The sequence below is a fragment of the Heptranchias perlo genome, chromosome 13, assembly GCF_035084215.1.
Source record: "Heptranchias perlo isolate sHepPer1 chromosome 13, sHepPer1.hap1, whole genome shotgun sequence".
Taxonomy (NCBI): Eukaryota; Metazoa; Chordata; class Chondrichthyes; order Hexanchiformes; family Hexanchidae; genus Heptranchias; species Heptranchias perlo.
The window spans coordinates 38,460,081-38,485,686 of NC_090337.1; the positions used below are offsets into that span (position 1 = coordinate 38,460,081).

Sequence of the window (25,606 nt, forward strand, 5' to 3'; positions counted from 1 at the left end):
TTTAAAAATAAGGGTCTCCCATTTAAGACGGAGATGAGGAAAGTTTTTTCTCTCAGAGGGTCGTGAGTCTGTGGGACTCCCTTCCCCAGAAAGTGGTGGAGGCAGGGTCATTGGATATTTTTAAGGCTGAGTTAGATGGATTCCTGATTAACAAGGGAGTCAAAGGTTATAGTCGGTAGACGTGAAAGTAGGGTTGAGGTCACAATCAGATCAGCCATGATCTTATCAAATGGCAGAGCAGGCTCGAGGGGCCGAATGGCCTACTCCTGCTCTTAATTCGTATGTTTATATTTCAGGGTGTGTCAATGGTGATCATATTTCTGTCCATCCGTGATTGACTGTCCACACACCACAAGTGCAATGTCTAGGGAATCCTATTTACCACGACCGCCCTCCCCCACCAAGTTCAGCAACCGCCCTCCCCCCCCCCCACCCACTTCAGCAACCGCCCTCCCCCCCACCCCCCCTCTTTAGCGACCGCCCTTAATCTAGTGAACCTTCATTACACCACCTCTAAGGCAAGTATACCTTTCCTTAAGTAAGAAGAGCAAAACTGTTCACAGTACTCCAGGTGTGGTCTCACCAAAGCCCTGTACAATTGCAGCAAGAATTCCTTACTCTTGTACTCCAACCACCTTGCAATAAAGGCCAACATACCATTCGCATTCCTAATTGCTTGCTGTACCTGCATGTTAACTATCTGTGTTTCGTGTACAATGACACCCAAATCCCTTTTAACACCAACATTAAATAGTTTCTCACCATTTAAAAAATATTCAATTTTCCTATTCTTCCTACCAAAGTGAATAACCTCCTATTTCCCCACATTATACTCCTTCTGCCACCTTCTCGCCCATTCGCTTAACCTGTCCATATCCCTTTGCAGACTCTTTGTGTCCTCACAGCTTACTTTCCCACCTAGCTTTGATAGGAATCACATTAGCTATCTGCCAGTGCTCTGGCGCTATTTACTTTTCTAATGATTTTTTATATATATGTAATAGTGCCTCTGCTATCTCTTCCCTATCTTCTTTTAATATGTGCAGATGCAATGCATCAGGACCAGGGCTTTTATTCTCTCTAAGTTTGATTAGTTTATCAATTATCTCCCCCCTTTCTATCTTAAATGTCTTTATATCTTTCTTGATCCCTTCTTCTAACGTTATGCCCACCATGTTAGTTGAGGTCGAAGATCAGCCATGATCTTATTGAATGGCAGAGCAGGCTCGAGGAGCCGTGTGGCCTACTCCTGCTCCTATTTCTTAAGTTCTTATGTTCTATATTTAAAAATGGAAATAGAACATGTCCATGGAACTATAGACCAATTAGTTTAATGTTGATGGTAGGAAAAGTAATCGAATTCTTACTCAAAGATGTAATGGAAAAATACCTAGAAACCGAAAATATAATGAAAAATAGTCAGCACGGATTTCAAAAGGGAAGGTCATGCTTGACCAACATTGAATTCTTTGAAGAAGTAACAGAAAGGGTGGACAAGGGTAATGTAGTAGAGGTAATATATTTGGATTTTTAAAAGGCCTTCGAGAAGATACCTGCATAGTAGACTCAGGTCAGAGCATGTGGAGTCAGGGGACAAGTAACACAATGGATAGCAAGCTGGCTACAAAACAGAAAACAGAGAGTATGGGTTCAAGGTAGTTACTCAGACTGGCAAAAGATGGGAAGTGGTGTTCCACAAGGATCAGTGCTGGGACTACCGCTGTTCATTTTCAAAATTCAGGGACGACACCAAATTTGAGGGTGTAGTTAATACAAAAGAAGAATGCATCAAAATGCAAGAAGACATCAATAAACTTGCAGAATGGGGTGTGTAATTGGCAAATGAATTTCAATATAGACAAGTGTGAGCTGGTACATTTTGGTAGGAAGAATAATGAAGCCACATACTCCTTGGAAAATAAGAGTCTAAATGGGGTAGTGGAGCAGAAGGATCTGGGGGTACAAATACACAAATCACTAAAAGAAGTGACGCAGGTTAATAAGGCCATTTAAAAAAAAAAGCACTGGGGTTCATTTCTAGAGGGATAGAATTGAAAAGCAGAGAAGTTATGTTAAACTTGTATAGAACCTTGGTTAGACTACACTTGGAGTACTGTGAACAGTTCTGGTCTCTACATTATAAAAAGGATATGGAGGCACTGGAGAAGGTGCAAATAAGATTTGCAAGGCTGATTCCAGAACTGAAAAGTTATACTTATCAGGAAAGGCTAAACAGGCTGGGGCTCTCCTCTCTAGAAAAGAGAAGGCTGAGGGGTGACCTCATAGAGGTCTTTAAGATTATGAAAGGGTTTGATAGGGTAGACATAGAGAGGATGTTTCCACTTGTGGGGGAGTCCAGAACTAGGGGCCATAAATATAAGATAATCACTAATAAATCCAATAGGGAATTCAGGAGAAACTTCTTGGTATTCAATTGAAGTCCCTCATTATCACTACTCTATAGTTCTTGCATCTTTCTGTAATTTGCCTTCACATTTCCTCCTCTACCTCCTTCCACTATTTGGTGGCCAATCGTATACACCCAGTAGCGTAATAGCTCCTCTATTGTTCCTTAATTCTAACCAAATAGATTCGGTCTTTGATCCCTAAGCTATAATAGTTTCTTTGATCAGTACTGCCACCCCCCTCTTTTTTTTTCCTTCCCTATCTTACCTGGATATCTTGTAACCAGGAATATTAAGTACTGAGTCCTCCCCTTCTATAAGCCAGGTCTCTGTTATTGCCATTATATCATAGTCCCATGTGGTGACTTGCGCCTGCAGCTCACCAACCTTATTTACCACACTACATGCATTTACTCACATGTACTCCAAACTGATCTTAGACTGCCTCGCATTTGCCCCCTGTCTGATCCCTCCTGTTTCTGAACTATTCTTTACTCTAGTGCTACTTGTCCCTTCCAGTCCTCTGTGCACCTTGTTTCTCCTCTCTAATATTTCATCCTGGTGCCCATCCCCCTGCCAAATTAGTTTAAACCCTTCCCCACAGCACTTGTTAAGCGAGGACATTGCTTCCCAGCTCCGTTGTGGTAGAACTGGGTACGGTAGCATTGTGGTTATGTTACTGGACTAGTAATCCAGAGGCCTGGACTAATAATCTGGAGTTATGAGTTCAAATCCCACCACTGCAGCTGGGGAATTTAAATTCAATGAATTAAATAAAATCTGGAATAAAAAAAAACTAGTATCATTAATAGTGGCCATGAAACTACTGGATTGTTGTAAAAACCCATCTGGTTCATTAATGTCCTTTAGGGAAGGAAACCTGCCATCCTTACCTGGGTGTGGCCTATATGTGACTCCATAGCCACAGCAATGTGGTTGATTCTTAATCGCCCTCTGAAATGGCCTAGCAAGCCACTCAGTTAACAAGAAGGCGGCTCACCACCACCTTCTGAAGGGCAATTAGGGATGGGCAATAAATGCTGGCCTTGCCAGCGATGCCCACATCCCACGAACGATTAAAAAAAACCCGTCCAACTTGAACAGACCTCTCCTGCCCCAGAACTGGTCCCAGTGCCCCAGGAATCTAAAGCCCTCCTTCCTGCATCATTTTTCCAGCCACGCATCAACCTGTCCTAACCTGTCTTCCTACTATTCCTATACTCACTAGTGCAGGGCACTGGGAGTAATCCAGAGATTACTACCTTTTGAGGTCCTGCTTTTTAACTTTCTCCCTAGCTCCTGAAACTCTGACTGCAGGACCTCAACCCTTTTCCTTCCAATGTCATTGGTTCTCACATGAACCACGACTTCTGGCTGTTCCCTTTCCCCCCTCAAAATGTTCCTCACCCTCTCAGTGATGCCCTTTACCCTGGCACCAGGGAGGCAATACACCATATGGGACTCACATTGGGGGTTGCAGAAATGCCTGTCTATCCCCCTGACTATTGAATCCCTACAACAATTGTGTTTCTTGTGCCCCCCTGTGCACCCGAGTCTCCCATGGTGCCATGGATTTGCTCCTGACTGCACTCCCCCAAAGTGTCAACACCCTCACTGGTATTCAACACTGTATACCGGTTTATGTGTGCCACATTCCCAGGGGATTCCTGCACTACCTGACAGTTCCTCCTAGTCTGTCTGGTGGTCACCCACACCCTCTCTGCCTGAACTCTCTGTAGCTGTGGGGTGACCATCACCTGAAGTGTGCTATTCACAAAACTCTCAGTTTCCCGTATGCACTGTAGTGACGCCAGCCATCCCTCAAGCTCAGAAACTCTGAGCTTGAGCAGTTGGTGGCACTTCCTGCATATGTAATTTCCCAGGACACACAAATGTTCTGGAGTTCCCATATGGCACAGGATGTGCAGGTGACTGCACATCCTGTTTACAGAGATTTCTGTCGGTGTCTACTAATGATGCACATGCTCTCCTATTTCAAATCAAATGAATCTTTACATATTTTATTTGGAATTTATAGTTTGCCAGCATTGTAACAATTTAAAAATTGTTTTCTCTATCTGCTTCCTGGCAGGGCTGTCTATGTTTCTCTGTGTATGGAGGTAGGTAGGAAATACATAAACCCTTCTCTTATGCAAGTGCCCACTTCAGAAGGAAGTGACCCATTGCTGTTTATGCTGATTGCCTACAGGTAATCTTTGATCAAGACAAATCGGTTTGATTGTTTAAGCAGATGCATGAGGTCTCCTGATAATTCAAAATTGTTTTTGCGCTAAAAATATTTGACATATCCAATAATTTGAAGTAAGCAATAAATGGCACAGCAAGGTGGTAATTTAGTACTAAAAAAAATTCACATTATTAGCTAATTCAAATTAAGCAACTGTGGGAACAATGCTCCGTAAAATTGCCCGCAGAGTTGCCTTTGAGGTTCGTAAGAGAAATATTCTGTAAACTACCTGAGGGTGCCCACACAATGGCCCAGAATTTGCTGTAGCTGGTCAACGAACAGTGCCCGCTGTTAGTTAGACTTGCCCTTGCCTGTTTAATTTCCATGAGATCTTGCACTAGAAGTTGCTGGATGTGCACAATGGAAATGGCGCGATACCCTCTACAGTACACCTGGGATCTGAGTGAACAGGGCAAGCAACTGTGTATCTCCTTAACCAATCAAATTGAAGGATTGTGAAATGAACAGCGCAGAGCCTGAACCAGGAAATGTAAGTTAGAATAGTGAATTCAATGTCAAATCAGGTACAGAAAGAGAAATAAAGAGAGGGAAAGAAAGATTAGATTAAGAGAGCGAGAAAAGAGAGAGAAAAAAAGAGACAGAAAGAAAAAAAAAAATTGATTTAAATTATTTTTTAAATCTCCAACAATTAAAAACTGAAGAAATGAGACTCCACACTTGTAATAGTTAATTTTCAATGCCAGAGAGGTTGTTTAGCAGTAATTTACACTTATCACGCCGTTAAAAAGGGTAATTAGACTGAAATGAACAAGCCCTAACTTTATGTGGCGTGTTTAATTCGTATCTACCAGGCAAGTACAGGAACTCACGTGTTCAATGCATTTGAATGGTGAGTCAGACAGCGAGATGCCATTTTCGCGAAGCTAATGGCAGAGCGGCACATCTCATACAGCAATGTACTGATTTTCGCATTTAACTGCGCATCTGCCCTCGCCTGAAATTGCTGTGCGATTTGCGCATAAATAACAGTGAGCGCCGTTAGTCTCACTTATTTTCACAGCAAATCCTGGGCCAACATGCAGTTCAGCTCTTGTACTGAATGCTGGGAAGTGAATACAGGCTTGCAAACAGTGAATATAGGCTTTTAAGCAATTAAGTCGTAAAGTCATTATCCCTGGCTCAGGTCCAGGAAAGAAGCAACCAGTGAGTCATAATCAGGGTACAACTCCTCATATTTATGTGGATCCATTTGTTAAAAAGTAAGGCTGTAAGGTAATGGGAGTAGGGGGTTGCAAAAGTGAAACCGACCTGTCTGGAGATCAATGCATCAGTACTGACTTGTTGGGGATGAATGATACAAAAAAGATTGAGTCCTTCTGACACTTAGAAGCAGAGTTTTTCTTTGTCTTTGGTAGAAGTAGCATTCTTTCTTAATCTCTCTGTGTTAATCAGAAGACTTTTATTTCCTCTTCTTTTTCTGTAAGAACTTTTACCTAGCAGATGTAAGAGGTATCCTTACCAGTACAAGGTACCTTTAGAATCCATTTTAGGCGGTGTTAGCGCAATGCGATGCGCCAACACCCCGCGCCGACGGAACCTGGGCAGGCAAGACACAAGTTTGGTCCCAAGGGAGCACTTACCTGCAATCGGTGTTCCTTTCCAGGCCTTGCATGTAAAATCAATGCAATTCGCACTTTCCACCACCAGAAGGAGCTCAATCTCTTAAAGGGAGGATGTTTCTTAGAAATCTCTTAAAGGTAGCTTGTACCTGTCATTTGCTGAAAATAACAGTCTACTGTCTGCACAGAGTCTGAACAGAGATCAAACATCGCACACGTAAAACACAGATGCAGATCCCATCCCTATGTTTACACACTGATGAGTTATGTTAAAACATCGAATAAAGGATGCGCACTACTAAATCCCACGTCCTCCAATCTGCACACCAGACCTCACCAATCTGCCGATCTGAGTTGGTACCAGACCTACGAGAGTGCATGCACTCTGCTGATGCACTAGAGACCTTGGATGCAAGAGGTGGACAGAAGGAGGGACATCCTATATCCACGGGGGAGGAGGGGTTGGTGGTGGCAAGAGGCCCTCCAGACATATACTCAAAATACAGTGGGAGGCAGTGGGGGACGAAGTCAATGCCAGGCGCACAGCATCATGAACATGGATGCAGTGCAGGAAGGAGTTCAATGCTTTGACATGAGTGGGTAGGGTGAGTGAGGTCAACTGACAAGTGGCATCTCATACCAACTGCACCACACACTACACCCCCCACATACCAATAAACTCTTCCCGTCAGTACTCAACTCTGCCAATCAGATGCTTCCTCTCATCCTTACACATTACTACTGTTTCAAGCCACCCACCCACAACTCACAGGCCATACACACTGGCAGCTATTCAACCACGACAGGCACACATCCCGCTTTCTTGCAGGAGAAGGTGGCGCATATCAAGAGGCAGCAAGTGGCCGAGGCATTTAGCCCCTTGAGCCTGTTCCACCATTCAATGAGATCATGGCGGACTTGTGACCTAATTCCATATAGCCGCCTTAGCCCCATATCCCTTAATACCCTTGGTTCACAGAAATCTATCAATCTCAGATTTAACATTCACAAGTGAGCTAGCATCAACTGCCGTCTGTAGAAGAGCGTGCCAAACGTCTCCCACCCTTTGCGTGTTGAAGCATTTCCTAACTTCACTCCAGCATGTCCTGGCTCTAAATGTTAGGCTATGTCCCCGTGTCCTAGTATTCAAGTGTAGGAGACTTCCAAAAACAGTTACAAATGTCTTGGTAGCCAGAGGCAATAATCTAGCCACTAACCTGTCAATCCTGCATGGTCCCTTTAAATAGTGCCGGTGGGGGGTCCTCCAGGCACTCTCTAAGACACGTTCAGATGGTCGGGATTAAGACTGTGCGTTGAGTTGAGTGTTAAGTCCCAAAATGGTGTCAATCACTTTAAATCAGTGTTGCATACTGATTGAAGCCATTTTCTTCCTAGTTTACATGATTCCAGCCTTCGTTATCTGTGCCTGCGCTAACTCCTATACCAAGATGGTGTCTGGCGCACGTCACGCAGGAAACAATGGGCGCTACATGGCCCAATTTAGCGCCCAGAGTGTCAGAGTTAGAAACTAAATTGTGGCTACACTAGCCCGTTACAGGAAGTGCTAATGCCACCTATTTAGGCTAGTGTCACCTAATTGTGATTAATGTGAGAGGGTTCACAGCTCGGATATCGTCAGTTGGGTTCAGTCGGAACCAAGTTTCGAAGTGAAACAGATAACCCTGCTGCGATGGGTTTCATCGACTCAACACTCCGAAAGCTAACACCTGCATGCCACGGATGGAAGGAGATTGACCCAATCACGCCACTCGTGAGAATGAGGTCGTGTAAGCTCTGAATGTTCTTAACTAGACACTTGCTTGAGCTATTTAATAGACTGGCTATTCAAAGCTGATAACTTGTCAGCTATGTAAAGAATTGCTCTTAAAGAAAGGTCACCAATTTATAACTTCAGACTCGGTCACTACTATAGTTAATACTTAGCATTTGTTAGTGCTGATTTACAGTGATACACTGAATTGCCTGTGTAACTTTTGCTACTCGTTTTGTTAAGTAACTCTGTCCATTAATGTTTATTACTCAACTGCTAGGTAACTCCGATTACATTTATACATGTCTATTAAGTGTCCGTGTACCCAACTTTAAATTGTGATTTGTAACCAATAAAAAGTTTTTGGTGAATGACTTGTGGTCTGGCTTCTTCGTCGATGATTTGGCAAGAAATGGTTTGCAAGCCATACTATTTCACTCACTCAGCAGCTTGATGGTAACCTAATTGAGGGTTAGTAAATTAAATTCTTTTTGATTCAAACTGGTTAGTGTATGATGGTTCAGCAAGCTGAGTTAGGCATCATTCATCCCTAGACCTATGTTGGGAGGTAAAACCCCAGACTGTTCCTTCGTAAGGAGTTAAAGGAGGAAAATAAGGATTCATCTGGTTCCTTGGCATGTATTTGTTAGGATATCAAAACTCAGCTTTCTTACACAACTTTGAATTAAGAGAAGTAGATTGTATGTCATTTAGGACTGAGCTAGTTGTATTGCCTAATAAATGGTAGTAAATACCAAGGTGATAAATGATGAATATTGATTACCAGGCTGTTAAATATGTATACAGGTTATTAAATTTGCAATTGAAGGGTCATTAATTGTCATGTATTTCTCAACAGGCAAGTCCTGTTTAACCAGATTGGCAATTCTACAATAGGTAAATTGCTTAAGTTAGTTATCTGCAAGGCCACCCTGGTACCTTTGATGCATGGTGATCGACAAGTTTGTCATCGTAAGAATTTTTTTCGCAATGGCTCAACTTTGAGTCATTGTGAATGATATCTATTTTCTTTTGTACCAGGTTGGATCAAAGGGAAAAGAAATGTATAACTGTTATTGGTGCCCTAGATTCTCTAGTTCCTGTCTCGCTGTATCATTATATGGGACATGGTATCACAGGAATGTATAGGAACAGAAAAGATCATTGTGATCCATCTGGCCTGTCCTAGATTCGGTGAAGTATCTTTCTCGTGTAAAAGCTTTAATCAAAGAAACACAGATAACTGTTAAGAGTTCTGGGACTTTTATTATTTTGGAACTACTGTAAACCACTGGTGAGAAATCAAGTATGCTATTGGAGGCTTGTGTGGAGCATAAACACTGGCGTGGACCTGTTGGGCCGAATGGCCTGTTTCTGTGCTGTACGTTCTATGTAATACTGTACTCATTGTACTGATTGATCCATTTTCAGTTTTTAGTCTAAACCATTTGTTCTGTCAGTGTGGTATTTTCCACTGGACATCAAGAGTATATGGTTTGCAAGCCATACCATTTCCAGTGCATAACACAAAAGTAAAAAGGGTATATTTCTCATTCAAATTCAGTTACTTCACAGACAAATTTGTTACCGTAAGAATTTTTTTATTCTTTAGAAAAGAGAAGGCTGAGAGGTGACCTGATAGAGGTCTTTAAAAATATTAAGGGGTTCTGTAGGGTAGATGTAGAGAAGATTTTTCCACTTGGGAGTCCAAAACCAGGGGTCATAAATATAAGAAAGCCACAAATAAACCCTATAAAGAATTCAAGAGAAACTTCTTTACCCAGAGAGTGGTTAGAATGTGGAACTTGCTACTACATAGAGTACTTGAGGCGAATAGCATAGATGCATTTAAGGGGAAGCTAGATAAGTACACGAGGGAGAAATGATTAGAAGTATATACTGACAGGGCTAGATGAAGTAGGGTGGGAGAAGGCTCGTGTGAAGCATAAAGACTGGCATAGACCAATTGGTCTGACTGGCCTATTTCTATGTTGTAAATTCTATGTAATTCTATATAAAATTCACATTAAAGTTCATAAGGAGTGAGGACATGGCTACAAAAATAGACATTTGCGATGGCCATACATACAAAGTACTTCACTGTTCTGATAACTTACTTTTGCTGTTTTGATCACTTACAAATCTGTTTCCAATCCGTTCAGTGAGATTATGAATCCTTCCCCACTCCCACATTCCAGCAACTTCCCCCTTGCAACAGCATAACTGCAGACAGTGAGCAACATTACAAGAGATCTGGTAGTATTTTTTAAAATCTGCCTATGCATTGTCATGCAAACTAAATGCATATATGGCATGCATGCATATGTGCAGATTTTATTCTTCTTTTACTTTTTGTTTGCCAGTAGGAGAGACAACAGACTTGGTTAGTATGAGAAATATCATTGGATGGGATGTTGAACCAGCAATGGAAGTGATTGAACCATGGGTGGTTATTTTTTTGGTGCTTTATGGTTCATGGAGTTGCTCCATAATATAAATGGGAAGTTTCCTGAACTAGAAGGCACTAGCCTTCAACATAAAACTAGCACTGGCAATCCGAGGTTTAGCTATAAACTATGTGCAATGTATCACAAACATATATAAAATCTGATGTTCGGTAAGGATGCAAATCATCACTGCTGTTGGTAATCTATCTAAGGGCAGTACGTTCCAATACAGTTTATAACGTGCAAAAATTGAAGAAGGAGAAATACTGCAGATATTTTGGTTTAGTCCATACAAATGCTATCAAAGACATTCAGCAAGGATTGCCGCCAATCCCAATGAAACTTACTGAAACATGTTTAGAATATGATCTGTAAATAAGGAAAGACAAATAAGGATATTCAAAGATAATAAACATCTCAGGAAAGTTAAGCTAAATTACATGCATGCAGCAAGACAAAATACCTAGCACAAAAAGCTGATTGCTTTTGTTTCTTAGGCATTGTGTTTTTAAGAGAGAGTACATTTGATAAAAATGTTGACAGAAGAATTCGGAAAGCCAGTCAGACAACATACCAGCTTAACAACATAATTTTGTTCAAAAACTGTGAGAGAAATACAATGTTTGCCTGTGGCCTAGTCACTGTTGCTATGAAAGGTGGAACAGAAAGGAAAATAGTGCAAAGTTTGGAAACAGCTGAGATGGAGGTTATGATAGGAGGAAACAAGAGATCTAAAACTCCAACTGTCAATTTACTGCTGAGACTGTAGTATCCCACCTGATATCGTACGCTGTAGTGACTGTGTTCTGGCTTCTGCACCTCCATTACAATTTAGTTATCTTAAAGAAAAGTTTTCCTACATAGATCAAAGAGCGATTAATACCACTGGCAGTACATTGGTTTCCAATAGTGCTGCCGCTAGAGCAGCCCAGAAAAAACATTACTGCCGGTGTTTAAACACAAAGGACTGTAAGAGATTAAGAGCTAGATTTTCCTCTGTTTTAGACCCATTTATTCATGCAATTTCAGCTCAAAACCTCATAAAATGAAGCAGACAGGCTTAGCGCCTAAACACCATTGGTCTGGGGTGGGGGTTGGTATTTTCCACTGCTTCTGCCTCTAGTCTCCCACAATGTCCACTCAAGCCAAACCCCTGCCATTTAAATCCTTGTATAATGAATGTGCAACAATTTCTCTCCCCCCAGTGCTGAGTTACCACCCCCCAAAAATTAACAGCACATACTAGAGTCATTTCAGGTTGCTAGAGGCACTAGCGAACTGGTATTGCTGCTTGGTGGCTATATTGGAGAGCTGGAGCATTATTTTTCTGATTGCTTTGGAAGTTATTGGAATAAGGATTGCAGAACCCGGACCTTGCTGACTACAGGATTGTTGCTGGGGGAAACATCTGTGATGGTATCACCTTTGGTGTCTAGCAGCCATTGCCCCACCTCCAATGATGCTCTTTCCCTAGGTGTCCCTCTCTACCTGTGTTTTGAGGAAGAGGGTGATAAGGATGTAGAGGAAGCCCAGAGGGATGCCAGATAGGTACGGCACCATAGGCGTATGGTAACATGAATCTGCAAAAACCTGCTGTAGAACAAGCTGTTCCTATCTAAACCTGTCCATATGCCAGTGCATTAAACGGCTGTGGTTTCCCAAGGAGACAGAAACAGAATTGTGCTAACTACTTGCCCATGACTTATAGCTATCATCCAGCATTACTGTCGCACCATGTGTGGCAGTTAAAATTATAGTGACACTCAATTTCTATGTCACAGGATTTTTTTCAGGCTACTTCATGGGATATGTTCGATACAAGTCAATCTACAACCCAATGCTGCGCTATGCAAGTGACAGATGGCCTGCTTTAGAGAGAAATGGCAAGAAAGCAGGAAAGACTGATCCAGTTTTAGCAACTGGCAGGATACCTCCAGGTCTGGGGCTATCGATGGGACCCATGCCACCATCTGAGCTCCCTTGCAGAATCTGATCAACTTTATGAAAAGAAAAAGGGGGAACTCACTGAATGTCCAGGTTGGTTGTGATGCCAAGCACACCATTATGAATGTAAACACCTGCTACCTGAGATGTTGGCATGACTCTTTCACTTAAGCAGTCATGTATGCCAGGACTATTCAGGCCAGGCCAGGATTGGGAATTTGGGAACAAGGGATACTTTTTACAGCAATGGCTTATGATTGCACTGTGAAACTCCAGAACACCTGAGTAAGTGGCACACAATGAGATGCATAATGCCACAAGGATAGTAGTGAGCAAACCATTGACATCCTGAAGGCTTGATTCAGTTGTTTGGACAGATCAGCACTGCGGCACATTAGTATAGTCCGGCAATGGTTTTCCACATCATTATGGCTTGCTACAACATTTACAATATTGCAATTAAAATGGGCCTTTGTCTGCAGAGGAAGATAGGTAGGAAGAGCAAGACCAGCAGGCTCAGGAGCTTGAAGCTTTGCAAAACGATAAATATCAGAAGCACAACTCCATTTACCCACCCTTTCTCCATATTTCTTAATACTCTTACCTAACAAAAAACTATCGATCTCAGTCTTGAAAATTTCAATTGACTCAGCATCCTTAGTCTTTTGGGGAGAAAGTGCCAGATTTCCACCACCTTGTGTGTAAAAAAAATGCTTCCTGATTTCACTTCTAAATGGCCTAACTCTAATTTTAAGATTATGCCGTCTTGTTCTGGATTCCCCATGAGAGGAAATAGTTTCTCTGTATCTACCCTATTGAATTGCTTTATCATTTTGAAGACCTCGATTAGATCATCTCTCAACCTTGTAAACTCTAGAGAATACAAACCAAGTTTATGCAACCAGTCCTCATAATTTAATCCTTTAAACCCTTATATCATTCTGTGTATCAAGACCAATTAATCTTTCCTGAAATGTGGTGCCCAAATCTCCAGATGGGTTCTGACCAAGGTTCTGTACAACTGAAGCATCACTTCCTCACTTTTGTATTCCAACCCCCTTGAGATTAAAACCCAACATTCCATTAGCTTTATTGATTGCTTTTTGTACCTGTGCATTAGCTTTTAGTGATTTGTGTTCATGGACACCTAAATCCCTTTGCTCCTCCACAGCTCCTAGACTCTCCCCATCAAGAAAATATTCTGATTTGTCTTTCTTGGATCCAAAGTGGATGATCTCACACTTCCCCATATTGAATTCCATTTGCCGTCGTTTTGCTCACTCATTCAGTCTGTTAATGTCCCTTTGTAACTTCCTGCTCCCATCTACACAAATTACTATGCCTCCTAACTTAGTGTAATTTGTAAACTAGGATAAACAACTCTCTATTACTTCATTCAAGTAATTAATATATAGTAAACAGTTGAGGTCCAAGTACAGATCCATGGGGAACATTATTTGTCACCTCCTGCCAATCAGAGAATTCCCTTTATCTCTATTCTTTTTATCCTTACTTTAAGTACAGGACCTCTGAGATCCAGGTGCTGTGGCTCCTTAGCCAATGTCTTCTGTCCCTCCGGATAGCTACAGCAGGCTCTTCATCAGCATTCCCATCATCCTGCTTTCTACTTGTGCCCTGTGCCCCACCTAGTGATCCACCTTCATTAACACTAATTGCCACTGGTCTGATGCTTGGTAGAGGGGAAAGCAATGATGCAGTGGGTGAACTAATTATGAGGGAAGGAAGGCTGAGTGCACCAGGTCCTGTGGTAACGGCTCTTATTGGTGTTGCTGACGTTCATCTGAAAGAAAGTAAAAAGAACAGAGGTTGGCATGGGTGATGTAAATACCAAATATTAAAATGGTTTAAACCTGGCAGAGATTTATTCAAAAGGATTGCAATTGGGTGGCTGGAACTGATACGAAGACGTTCCTGACAAACTTGCAGCTTCAGTGTACCCTCCTACTTCTCAGGAGATTGTGGATTAAGCCCCATACCAGGATTTGAGGACATAATCTAGGCTAATACCCCAGTGCAGTATTGTGGAAGTGATGCTTGGAATTGATTCAATAGAATGGTTAAGGAAAGATAATAAGCAACATCTGAATCTGCGCAAGGAACGGTTGGAGATTCAAACCCATTTGTATGCACCCATGCCTTTTGATGAGGTCTAGAGAACATCTACCCAATGCTAAGTCTAGCTGTAAAGCTAAATTTGCACAGTGACTCCTAGAAATTACATTCAATGCATTCATTCTCAGCATCTGATGAGAGAGCCACCAGCATTCACTGTGGCCAGAAGGTATTGTGTATTATATATTATCTATACTCTGCCCTTATAATTTGATCTGCATGAGCAATTGAAACATATTTAATGAAAAAGAAAATGAATTTTGTTTTAAAAGAAACAAACACAAATCTGGGTAGATTTTCAACTTGCTGCCCAGGCATAAAACTGAGGCCACCTTTTCATCAACATTGCACCTGGGAACTGAGCATTCCCCAGGTGCACAATAAAGGAATATCAGAGCCATAATATTTTATAGATACTAAAAGTTTCCCCAGGACACTGCTTTCAACAAATTCCACCACCCTCCATCTTGGTTGACCCTCATTCCACTACAACTAGACCCCTAGCTGACCTTGTGAACAATGTCAGTCATTGAGGTCCAGTCCTGGCAGCGAGGGGTTCCAATTGCAGAGGAGAGAGCATGGTTGCAGTGAGGAGTGTACAAGCTACAGAGTCACTGGCAGTGGCCTGGTAGCAGATCACCTGTTTTTCACCTTGTGCATAGTGCACAAAGGGGTGAAGTAAAGGAGAAAACTAATTTTTAAAAATGGGAAACTGAGCAGGTGGATGAGAGGGATTTTTGACAGTACAACAGTGGCAGATCTCCTTAAAATTGTTCATTTACCAGACTTTAAGAGACTTTTGCAGTGTAACCTTTTGAACAAGTTTGCATATAACAGTTGGAATGCTGCACTGAAGTCTCTCTCTTTCCCTGTTTCTCCTCACTCAGATTACAGGAAATATGTGCATTTGAATATCCTGGTTACATGCAAACAACTTTCTACTCCTCTCACTGTTACGTTACCCTCTTAGTTACGACAGCATATTAATATTGCCAGTTTTATGAGGCTTAGAATATCACAGAATTTTGTCAGTATTGCCACAAACACATCTTTGAGCATTTTCTGATAAAATGTGTTCATGACTAGTGTACAGAATCCATTTGGTGCTGCTAAATAATCTGCCTGAGAGCCTTTAAATATGAAATATAATTTAGTATTTATTTGTTTTCTTAGTGTGTGTGTTGTTGGCTAGCAGAGGCAGTTAGTGCCCTGAATTATGTTGGCTAGCAGAGGTAGAGGATGTGGGAGATGGGATGTGAGGGGCAGCAGCACCGCTTAGTGTTGGGAAGCCTGCAAGGTAAGTAATGGTAAGCATATCAATTTAAAGGCATTTCTAGACATTTTAAAATTAAGGTTTTACTCCAGTTATGACACAAATTTTGTGAACATCCTGGCAGCAGACCTGACAAAATCATGATGCAGGAAGTGTGTACAGTCACAAGACTTTTAATGCATTATAGACTGAAAGACAGATGAAAATCTTATCCTGTCATAATGCAACCAAATTTTTGCCCATTGCATCAAAAAAGGTAAATCAAAAACATGCAAAAAATACAAGCTTTTTTTGAACTTGTTTATAACAGTGAATCTGATCCTCACAATATTATTTCAGATTAAAAACACACTCATTACAACACTATGGTTTCATTATAGCAACACAAAATATTTTACAGAAAAATTACCCAGACCTATTGCTGCCAAAGTATGATTAGAAAATAATGTTTCTTATTTTTCTTCCAGCTATTATGACACTTTAACTGTGATTCAGCTTTTTTGTATGTTGTTATCCAGGAGGGGAGAGGAGAACAATGGATTTTATTGCAAGTTGTCAACTTTTCCTTCAGAGGATTTGTTGTTCAGCACGTATCCTGTGAAAATCAAACTCATTTGATGCTCAAAAACCATCAGTATGGAACAGCTTTCCATCCTAAAAAGGGTTCTGTTTTGTTTTTGCAATAAAACTTCTCATTCCAGAGCATTTAAAAAAAAAGATTTTGTATTAGACAAAAATTAACCTTTGCCCGATATATCCCACATACAGAATGCACTCCACTCAGTCAGCATGGAAACAATGTCTTATGCAGATGCAATGTCTTATGCGCCAATGCAGAAAACTGCTTCAGACTTAAAGAAGTTACCATGCTGCATTTATGTAATTTCCTTTTACTAACAAAAACTTAGTGCCCATTTGGCACTGAACATGAGAAAGATTCATCAGTTTGAATTTTGGTTTTGGTTACCTCTGTCTGTTTTGGTCATTGTGTACAGTCCTGTCTTACAAAGCAGATGTCACAGTAGAGATTACTTGTTTGTGTCTTGATTCACGAAAAAGGTTGGACAACAAGGCATGCTTGGAAACCTGTTTCCGCTGCTTGAGAGATAATCACTGTGAAGCTATAGCGAATAATGACATCAGTTTTCTGTTATGGTAGACAGATATTCTAGTGACTTTTTTTCTCAGCTGGAAAAGTCAGTGAAATGCATGCCTTGGCCACTGACCACCCCTACATGAAATGGGATCAGGACACTTAGTCCAGAATCATTCTTCCGATTTGTGCAAGAAGGCTGATTAATTCAGATTTATATTTAATGCATATGAGCAGGATTGAAGAAGTACAAAATAGCAAGATCTACAATAATGAAATTAAAATGGTTTTTTGTTTTCAGAAATTTTTGAATTGCAAGAAAGCCTTAAGAAATCCAGTCAAGAAGTAGATTTCCTTCAACATCAAGTAAAGAAGCTGCAGCTTTCATCAGACACAGCTGCATTACAAACCCATCAAATCCATGTTTTAGCACAGAAAGAAGCTGAACTCCAAATCAGATGTCACGAATTGCAGAAACAGACACTCGGTAAGTGAGACTTTGCTCAAGAACATTGATTAATTTATATATGATGCGACTGCCTTAAAAACCCAGCATTCTTGAGCCTAAGCCCCAGCACACTAAGGTCATAATGACCAACAATCGTTTTGTGTAATTATGCATACAAGGAATCTCAACTGGATTTGCTGTGTCTCCACTTTAAAAAAAAGTCAGAATGACATTAGAACAGTGTGATCTTCTCAATTGCTGTACCACTAATTAAAATGCAGTAGAATTTCAAAGTTTGAAAACATTCACATTATCAGCTGAAGATTTCTAGAAATAGCCTCATTTCATTTCAAATACTTGTCCATGAAATTGCATTGAAGATCCCAATCAAAGGACAAGATTATCATTTTTGTACACAATCGTTGCATTTTCAAAACTACATTCAAATAGTGCTAAGATAGAAAAACTGTAATCTGCGCTATGTACGGATCTTGAACTGCTGATGTTGTGGTTCAAACTTCAAAAATAATTAAGTTCTCAAAAATGAGATAGACCATTTGTTAGTGAAACACTGTAGTGTTGGCAGCTGTTTAAAGTGGTAAATGATTTTCCAAGGTTATCGGTTTGTTTGGTCTTTATTGTGAAATTGATTTACTTCTAAGTCAGTCGTTGCAATAGAGTCATAGAGTCATAGAGAGTCATAGAGTTATACAGCACGGATAGAGGCCCTTCGGCCCATCGTGTCCGCGCCGGCCATCAGCCCTGTCTACTCTAATCCCATATTCCAGCATTTGGTCCGTAGCCTTGTATGCTATGGCATTTCAAGTGCTCATCCAAATGCTTCTTGAATGTTGTGAGGGTTCCTGCCTCCACAACATTCACGTAACACTGCGCTGTTGCTTCTGGTCCTGGCACTACTCTGTCCTTACAGCTGTTTGGCATTTAGAGCTAATAATGTCATATGCAAAATATTATTGAAAGCCTCAGTCAGACCAGGGCAACTTGCCCTGCTACAAGGATCCAGTGCACAGAGTTTGCAAATAGAAATTTGATCCAAGTAATGGTTTTAGGGTCAAGGCCAATGTAGTCTTAGTGACAAATTTATATAATTTATGTGCTATCCAGACTGACTGTAATTATTTAGTATCTCACAAGATGTTCTGGTAGCTCATTTCAAAGTAAAACAATTTTTCAAAGTAGAATAAACAAAACATGCAAAAAAACCTGCACTGTATATATTGCAAATATATTCATTTGCTTACTAATTCAGCAACAGTCCTTTATAACTGGAAATGACAATTTTAAAATGTTTTACATATTCTTTGAGGGAAGTAAGGGTGGAAATAATGGAGGCTCTGCCCACAATCATTCAATCCTCTTCAGTTGTGATAATGGCCCCAGAGTACTGGAGGGTTGCAAATGTCACATTCCTGTTCATAAAAAGGGAGAGGGATAAACCCGGTAACTACAGCCCAGTCAGCCTAATGTCAGTGGTGGGGAAATTTCTAGAGTTCATAATCCGGAACAAAATTAATTTTCACTTGGAAAAACATGGGTTAATTAATGTCAGCCAACACAGATTTGTTAAAGGCAAGTCATGTCTAACAAACTTGATTGAGTTCTTCAATGAAATAACAGAGAGGATTGATGAAGATAGTGCAGTTGATGTTGTGTATGTGGATTTAAAGGGGCACTGGCAGCATGAATACAAAATTGGCTAAGAGACAGAAAGCAGAGAGTAGTAGTGGACGGTTGTTTTTCAGACTGGAAGGAAATATACATTGGTGTCCCCCAAGGGTTGGAATTAGGACCACTTCTCTTTTTGATATGGCTGCGTTTGCTGACCACGACATTAGGACTAATAAAGAAGTGTATTGACAATGCCGGGAAGTGTGAGTTGTAATTGGACAGCACTCTGCCTGGAATGTGTAATTTGATGCTGTTAGGCTGTAGACTGGCAATACTGCATTCAAGTTCTTTACATTGCTGAATTCAGACAAGGGAGATGTAATTGGACAGCATTCACCCAGCACTCTGCCTGGAATGTGTAATTTGATCCAATCATTGGCAGGCAGGCTGCGTTGTGACTGTGCTGTATTGAACCATCAACTCGGTAAAGGAGGCCCTTTGGTCCGCCCGAAACCTGCTGGTCTTCCAGCTGAAGGAGCTGTCCACAACCAAGTGTTGCTGACTAGCACACTCCAAGATCCAGTAATATGTGCTGCAGGATGCACTGAAGCAAGGTGCAACCTACGCAAAGGCTCTATGGGGAAAGGCCACCGTGTACAGCCATCCCACCTTGTATTGTACAGCATGTATTATAAGATATGTACTGTGTTTAAATTGTAATAGTGAAATCGTACTGTGTATGAATCGTGTTGTATTGTTTTGAATTGTATTGCCTTGGAAATGTGGCATCTTTAAATTTTATGAAATAAAGTATATTTTGAAATATAAAAAAGTGCTATATTGAAGCTCTATACATTGTTGAATTCAGACAATGCATAGCATTAGTTCCCCTTATACCTGTATCGGTTTCTCCTCTTCCCCGCGACCCCCCCCAGACCTGGATCACGCTCATCTCCTCTTTCCGACCCCCCCACTTATACCTGCATCGTGCTCTCTTCTCCCACCCTTATACCTGCATCGTGCTTTCTTCTCCCACCCTTATACCTGCATCGTGCTCTCTTCTCCCACCTTTATACCTGCATCGTGCTCTCTTCTCCCACCTTTATACCTGCATCGTGCTCTCTTCTCCCACCCTTACACCCACATCGTGCTCTCTTCTCCCACCCTTATACCCACATCGTGCTCTCTTCTCCCACCCTTATACCCGCATTGTGCTCTCTTCTCCCACCTTTATACCCGCATCGTGCTCTCTTCTCCCACCCTTATACCCGCATCGTGCTCTCTTCTCCCACTCTTATATCCGCATCGTGCTCTCTTCTCCCACCCTTATACCCGCATCGTGCTCTCTTCTCCCACCCTTATACCCGCATCGTGCTCTCTTCTCCCACCCTTATACCCGCATTGTGCTCTCTTCTCCCACCCTTATACCTGCATCGTGCTCTCTTCTCCCACTCTTATACCCGCATCGTGCTCTCTTCTCCCACCCTTATACCTGCATCGTGCTCTCTTCTCCCACTCTTATACCCGCATCGTGCTCTCTTCTCCCACCCTTATACCTGCATCGTGCTCTCTTCTCCCACTCTTATACCCGCATCATGCTCTCTTCTCCCACACTTATACCCGCATCGTGCTCTCTTCTCCCACACTTATACCCGCATCGTGCTCTCTTCTCCCACTCTTATACCCGCATCGTGCTCTCTTCTCCCACCCTTATACCTGCATCGTGCTCTCTTCTCCCACTCTTATACCCGCATCGTGCTCTCTTCTCCCACCCTTATACCTGCATCGTGCTCTCTTCTCCCACCCTTATACCCGCATCGTGCTCTCTTCTCCCACTCTTATACCCGCATCGTGCTCTCTTCTCCCACACTTATACCCGCATCGTGCTCTCTTCTCCCACCCTTATACCCGCATTGTGCTCTCTTCTCCCACCCTTATACCCGCATCGTGCTCTCTTCTCCCCCTCCCATTCCCTTCCCCTTAGATCTGGATTGCGCTCTCCTTTCCCCACCCTCATATATGGATTGTGCTCTCTCTCCCCGCCACTCCCCTTTATAATTGCATCATTCGCAGAAACGGCAGTGAGTTGGGCCGCGTTTGAAAGTCAGTGAGTTGTTTTCGGAAGGCCCAGTGCAGACGCAGTGTGCCTGCACAGCAAGTGACATCATTGGACCAGAGGAGTCCCGCGTCACTGGACATCCCGAAAATCAGAAGTTAGGATCCAATGTCACTGTTCAATATATATTAATGACCTGGACTTGGGTGTAGGGGGCCCAATTTCAAAGTTTGAAATTTAAGAAAAGTATGAAGTGATGCATTTTGGGAGGAAGAATGAGGGCAGAAAATATAAACTAAATGGTACAATTTTAAAGGGGGTGCAGGAACAGAGAGACCTGGGGGTGTACGTACACAAGTCTTTGAAGGTGACAGGACAAGTCGATGAGGCTGTTAAAAAGGCATACGGGATCCTTGGCTTTATAAATAGAGGCATAGAGTCCAAAAGCAAGGAAGTTATGCAAAACCTTTATAAATCACTGGTTAGGTGTCAGCTAGAGTATTGTATCTAATTCTGGGCGCCACTCTTTAGGAAGGATGTCAAGGCCTTGGAGAGGGTGCAGAGGAGATTTATTAGAATGATACCAGGGCTGAAGGACTTTAGTTACTTGGTGAGATTAGAGAAGCTGGGGTTGTTCTCCTTCGAGCAGAGAAGGTTAAGGGGAGATTTGATAGAGGTGTTCAAAATCATGAAGGTTTTGATAGAGTAAATAAGGAGAAACTGTTCCCACTGACGGGTTGGTCGGTAACCAGAGGTCACAGCTTTAAGATAATTGGCAAAAGAACCAGCAGGAGATGAGGAGATTTTTTTTATGCAGCAAGTTGCTATGATCCGAAATGCACTGCATGAAAAGGATTTGGATAAATATTTGAAGGGGAAAAATTTGCAGGGCTATGGGGGAAAAAACGGGGCTGTGGGACTAATTGGATAGCTCTTTCAAAGAGCCGGCACAGGCACGATGGGCCAAATGGCCTCCTCCTATGCTGTAAGAGTCCAAGATGATTTTTTGTTGATCCTAATGTACTGATTTGTTAAATAGTGTGTAGTATTTAGAACTAGAAAGCATGCCTGCTCATACAGGATTGAAATTGAAAAAGATTTCATACTGGATGTCCATTAAAGTTCTCTGTTCTGGAAGGGTACTTGAAGAATATCCAGTTACACAAGCCAATTCACAGTTATTTTAACTCCAAAGCTAGTAACTAAGAAAATACATGTAAAATGCCATAGACAATTGTAACATGTGAAATGGAAGTGCAATAGTTAGACATATGTGCATGACCTTGGAATGAGTTGAATTCTGCCACATATACCTCTAGTTCTATTTGTAATGGTATTAATATTGCTTTTTATTGATTCCAACAGATCTAGAAAATCAGCTTATGACTCAACAGCTTAGTTTCCAAAAGATTACAGAAGAAATGGAACACTGCAAAGAGTTGTTACTGTGAGTGAAGAAGTTGCATCTTAAACAATTTAGTCATACAGTAATAAGAAATTGATGAGTAAAATTCCCTCATTATCAACTAATCATGATATTTTAAAATCCCTTTCCCTTTCACAAGCATGCAGTAGATTTTTTAATTTTTGGTTAACAAAAAAGTTTGTTATAACGGGGGTGATTTACATGTGTTCTTCACAAATGATGGAGCCAGAAACGATACGTCATATCAAAGGTTGTGGTACATCGGTAATATTTATTGTTTTTACAATTTAATTATTTTTCATAAACTGATTCCCAGATTTTGTAATTATTCCTAGTTACCAGAAATTCATAGTTGCCACCCCATGTGATTTCCCAAAATATCACAATTATGTGACTGTTACGAGGTTTGATGTTGTCCATTTTGTGAGCTGCACATGGAGACCATGGGCTTGATTTTCGGACCTCTGACGAGCTTCCGGATGGACTGAGCAGCATCATCTTACCTGTCGCTGTCAAAGTCACTACTGCCCTCAACTTCTTTGCCTCCGGATCCTTCCAGGGTGCCACCGGGGACATCACCGGGGTGTCTCAGTCGTCTGCACACAAGTGCATAAGGCAGGTCACCGACGGCTTGTTCTGCAGGGCCTCGCACTATATCAACTTCCCCATGGACGACCTTAGCCAGACGGAGACGGCAGTGGGATTCCACTCTGTGGCTGGCTTCCCACGGGTGCAGGGTGTAATCGATTGCACCCATATAGCAATACGAGCACCTCCACACAAGCCAGGACTGTTCATCACTCCATCAACACTCAGCTCATCTGTGACCACCGCAAGAGATTCCTTCACGTGTGCGCCAGATACTCTGGCAGCTGCCATGATTCCTTCATCCTCAGGGAGTCCAACGTCACGCCCCTCTTCATCACCTGGACAGAGAAGCGGCCACACCAGCGCCCTCCCCTGCCCCCTGCACAAAACAGTGATGCAACTACACCTACACCCACTGTAGAATGACCCAATGGGTGGCATCAAGTGTGCATGTTCATGGTGAACCTCATGAAAGCGACCTATTCCACAAGCCAGTCAAGAATAGGCAAGATGTGGCAGTAGTGGTGATAACAATAAGATTTATTGTGAATGTGGAAGAAAACAAATATAAATAAAAAACATGACAAATCGTCAAACACCCTTGTGCATCCCCTTTGTGCTCACAAAGCCTTCGCCGTACGTTTACGGGAACCCCTACGTGGTGCTACCCCTGTGGCTTCAGTAGAGGTAGTGGCATGTTGCTCTTGTCCATGCCCTGACCGATGAGATGCTTTGCGCGGATGCCCTCTGGGTTTCGGTGCCCTTGAGGGCCCCTCCAAAGACTGCTCCACCTGCACCTGTGCAGGGGCAGACTCGGCCACCTGGAGAGGGGGCAGCATTGCGGGTACTGGTTGAGAGGGGGGTAACGGGTGAGACGTGGGAGCGCTTTGAGTGGCGTCCCACTTCCATGTCCCCTTTCACCATCATTCCACTCCTGGCCCAGGCCCACATCACTCGTTCCACCCTGCTGGACGACAGTTTGGAGGACTTGTGTGAAGCCTTGGAAGGCCAGTTGTAAAGTATCTGTCAGCCTGTTTAAGGTGGCAGAATCACCCTGAATCCGAACGGCCGTTGTCAGGGCCTGAATGGACTCATTGTTGAGCCGTGCTTGAAGCTCGATGGAGGCTAGCCTTTCCTCCATTGCAGACATTCCTGCACCTACCCGCAACACTATCTCAGAGATGCCTTCACATCCCTGAGACAGTATTCCACGCATGCAGGAGTTGGACTCCTCCATCCTCTGCGTGATTGTGGAGCGTGCGTGTGGCACCTGTTCCAGTACCTCGGCAATGTGCTGCTGTCCCTCGATGACTCTCCTCTTTACGGCTGGCCCCCGGGGTTCAGCATCTGGGTCCAGCTGAGCAGAGCCTGGAGAAGAGTGCTCCCACCAACGCGGACTCTCCACGGCTGTCCCTGCCACCAGGGTCTGCTTGTGCTCACATGTGCGTGGTGACTCACCATGTGCAAGCCCAACTAAGTGAGGACGGGGACCCACCGAGGTGTGTGTATCTGCGCTGGTGGATGGATGGCTCAGATGTGACGATGGACCCTCAGAGGCCGGCAGGTCCTTCAAGGAATCGCCCTCCACAGTCACGGCGGTCGTAGATGGCCCTGAAAGAGAACAGAAAGCAATATTAAGCATGTGGATAGATGTGAGGTGCTGCAGATGCCAAGTGATGCTAAGATAATTCGCTATCATGCGTGCTGAATGTTAGATTTCTGTCACCAGCAGCTTGTGCAATCCCAGTCTCGGCATCCGCCATGGACAGGCACTCCGGTGTGCGACTTATCTCGAGTGCCTGCTGCTCCGCATCTGTTAATGCCACCTGGTGTGGCGGGCCCCCTCTGGTCCTTCCCCTCTCCCGGGCATTCTGGCATCTCTTCTCCTATCAAGGCAAAACAGAGGCGTGATTGAGTGATGGTTGCATGGTGACCCGCTGCATGCATTGGTGTGGGTGGGGTTGAGCGTGAGGTAGGGTGCATGTGAGACATAGCCATGAGATGGTATGAGGATTGGGTTGTGTGGTAGTGTTTGAATGGGAACTGGGGCAGTGAGTAAGTGCAGGCAAGGTGAGGATGATGGTTGAGTGGATGTGAGGAGTGATGCGAGAGCGTTGTGGTGGCCGTGCAGAAGGAGCTGTGTGGTGGGGGAGGTGATGTGGAAGACGGAGTGTGCGAGAATGTGTAAGTATGCTCACTTTGGCTGACCTGGTTAGGTCATTAAATCTCTTCCTGTACTGCACCCAGGTCTGGACATATTGCCACTGCTGGTGATCTTCTCGATCACCTCCAGCCAGGCCTTCTTGGTGGTGGAGGGAGGGCACTTCCTCCCATCCGATGGGAAAAACATTTCCCTCCCACTCCTCACCCCATCGAGCAGCACCTGGAGTGAGGAGTCCGAAAACCTTGGAGCAGCCTTGCCTCTGGCCTGCTCCATGCTCCTAAATTGGTTGTTTGCTGCAGCGTTGGAGGACTGCCCCTTTAAATAGGACTCCTCCTGCTGACAGCCTGTGATGCGGGTGCGCAGTGCCCACGTGCCCAGTCGACCCCTCTGCTGCCAACCCG

The 25,606-nt window shown here is 42.9% G+C and overlaps 1 protein-coding gene across 1 annotated transcript in view; it reads left to right on the forward strand.

Annotated features, from left to right (window-relative positions):
- Positions 1-25,606, forward strand: part of lekr1 (Leucine-, glutamate- and lysine-rich protein 1) — a 179,213-nt gene that overhangs the window by 107,273 nt on the left and 46,334 nt on the right. Inside the window, exons 6-7 of the mRNA XM_067995349.1 lie at positions 17,196-17,381; positions 22,393-22,474. Of these exons, the coding sequence (XP_067851450.1) occupies positions 17,196-17,381; positions 22,393-22,474 (268 nt within the window). The remainder of the gene's footprint in view (positions 1-17,195; positions 17,382-22,392; positions 22,475-25,606) is intronic.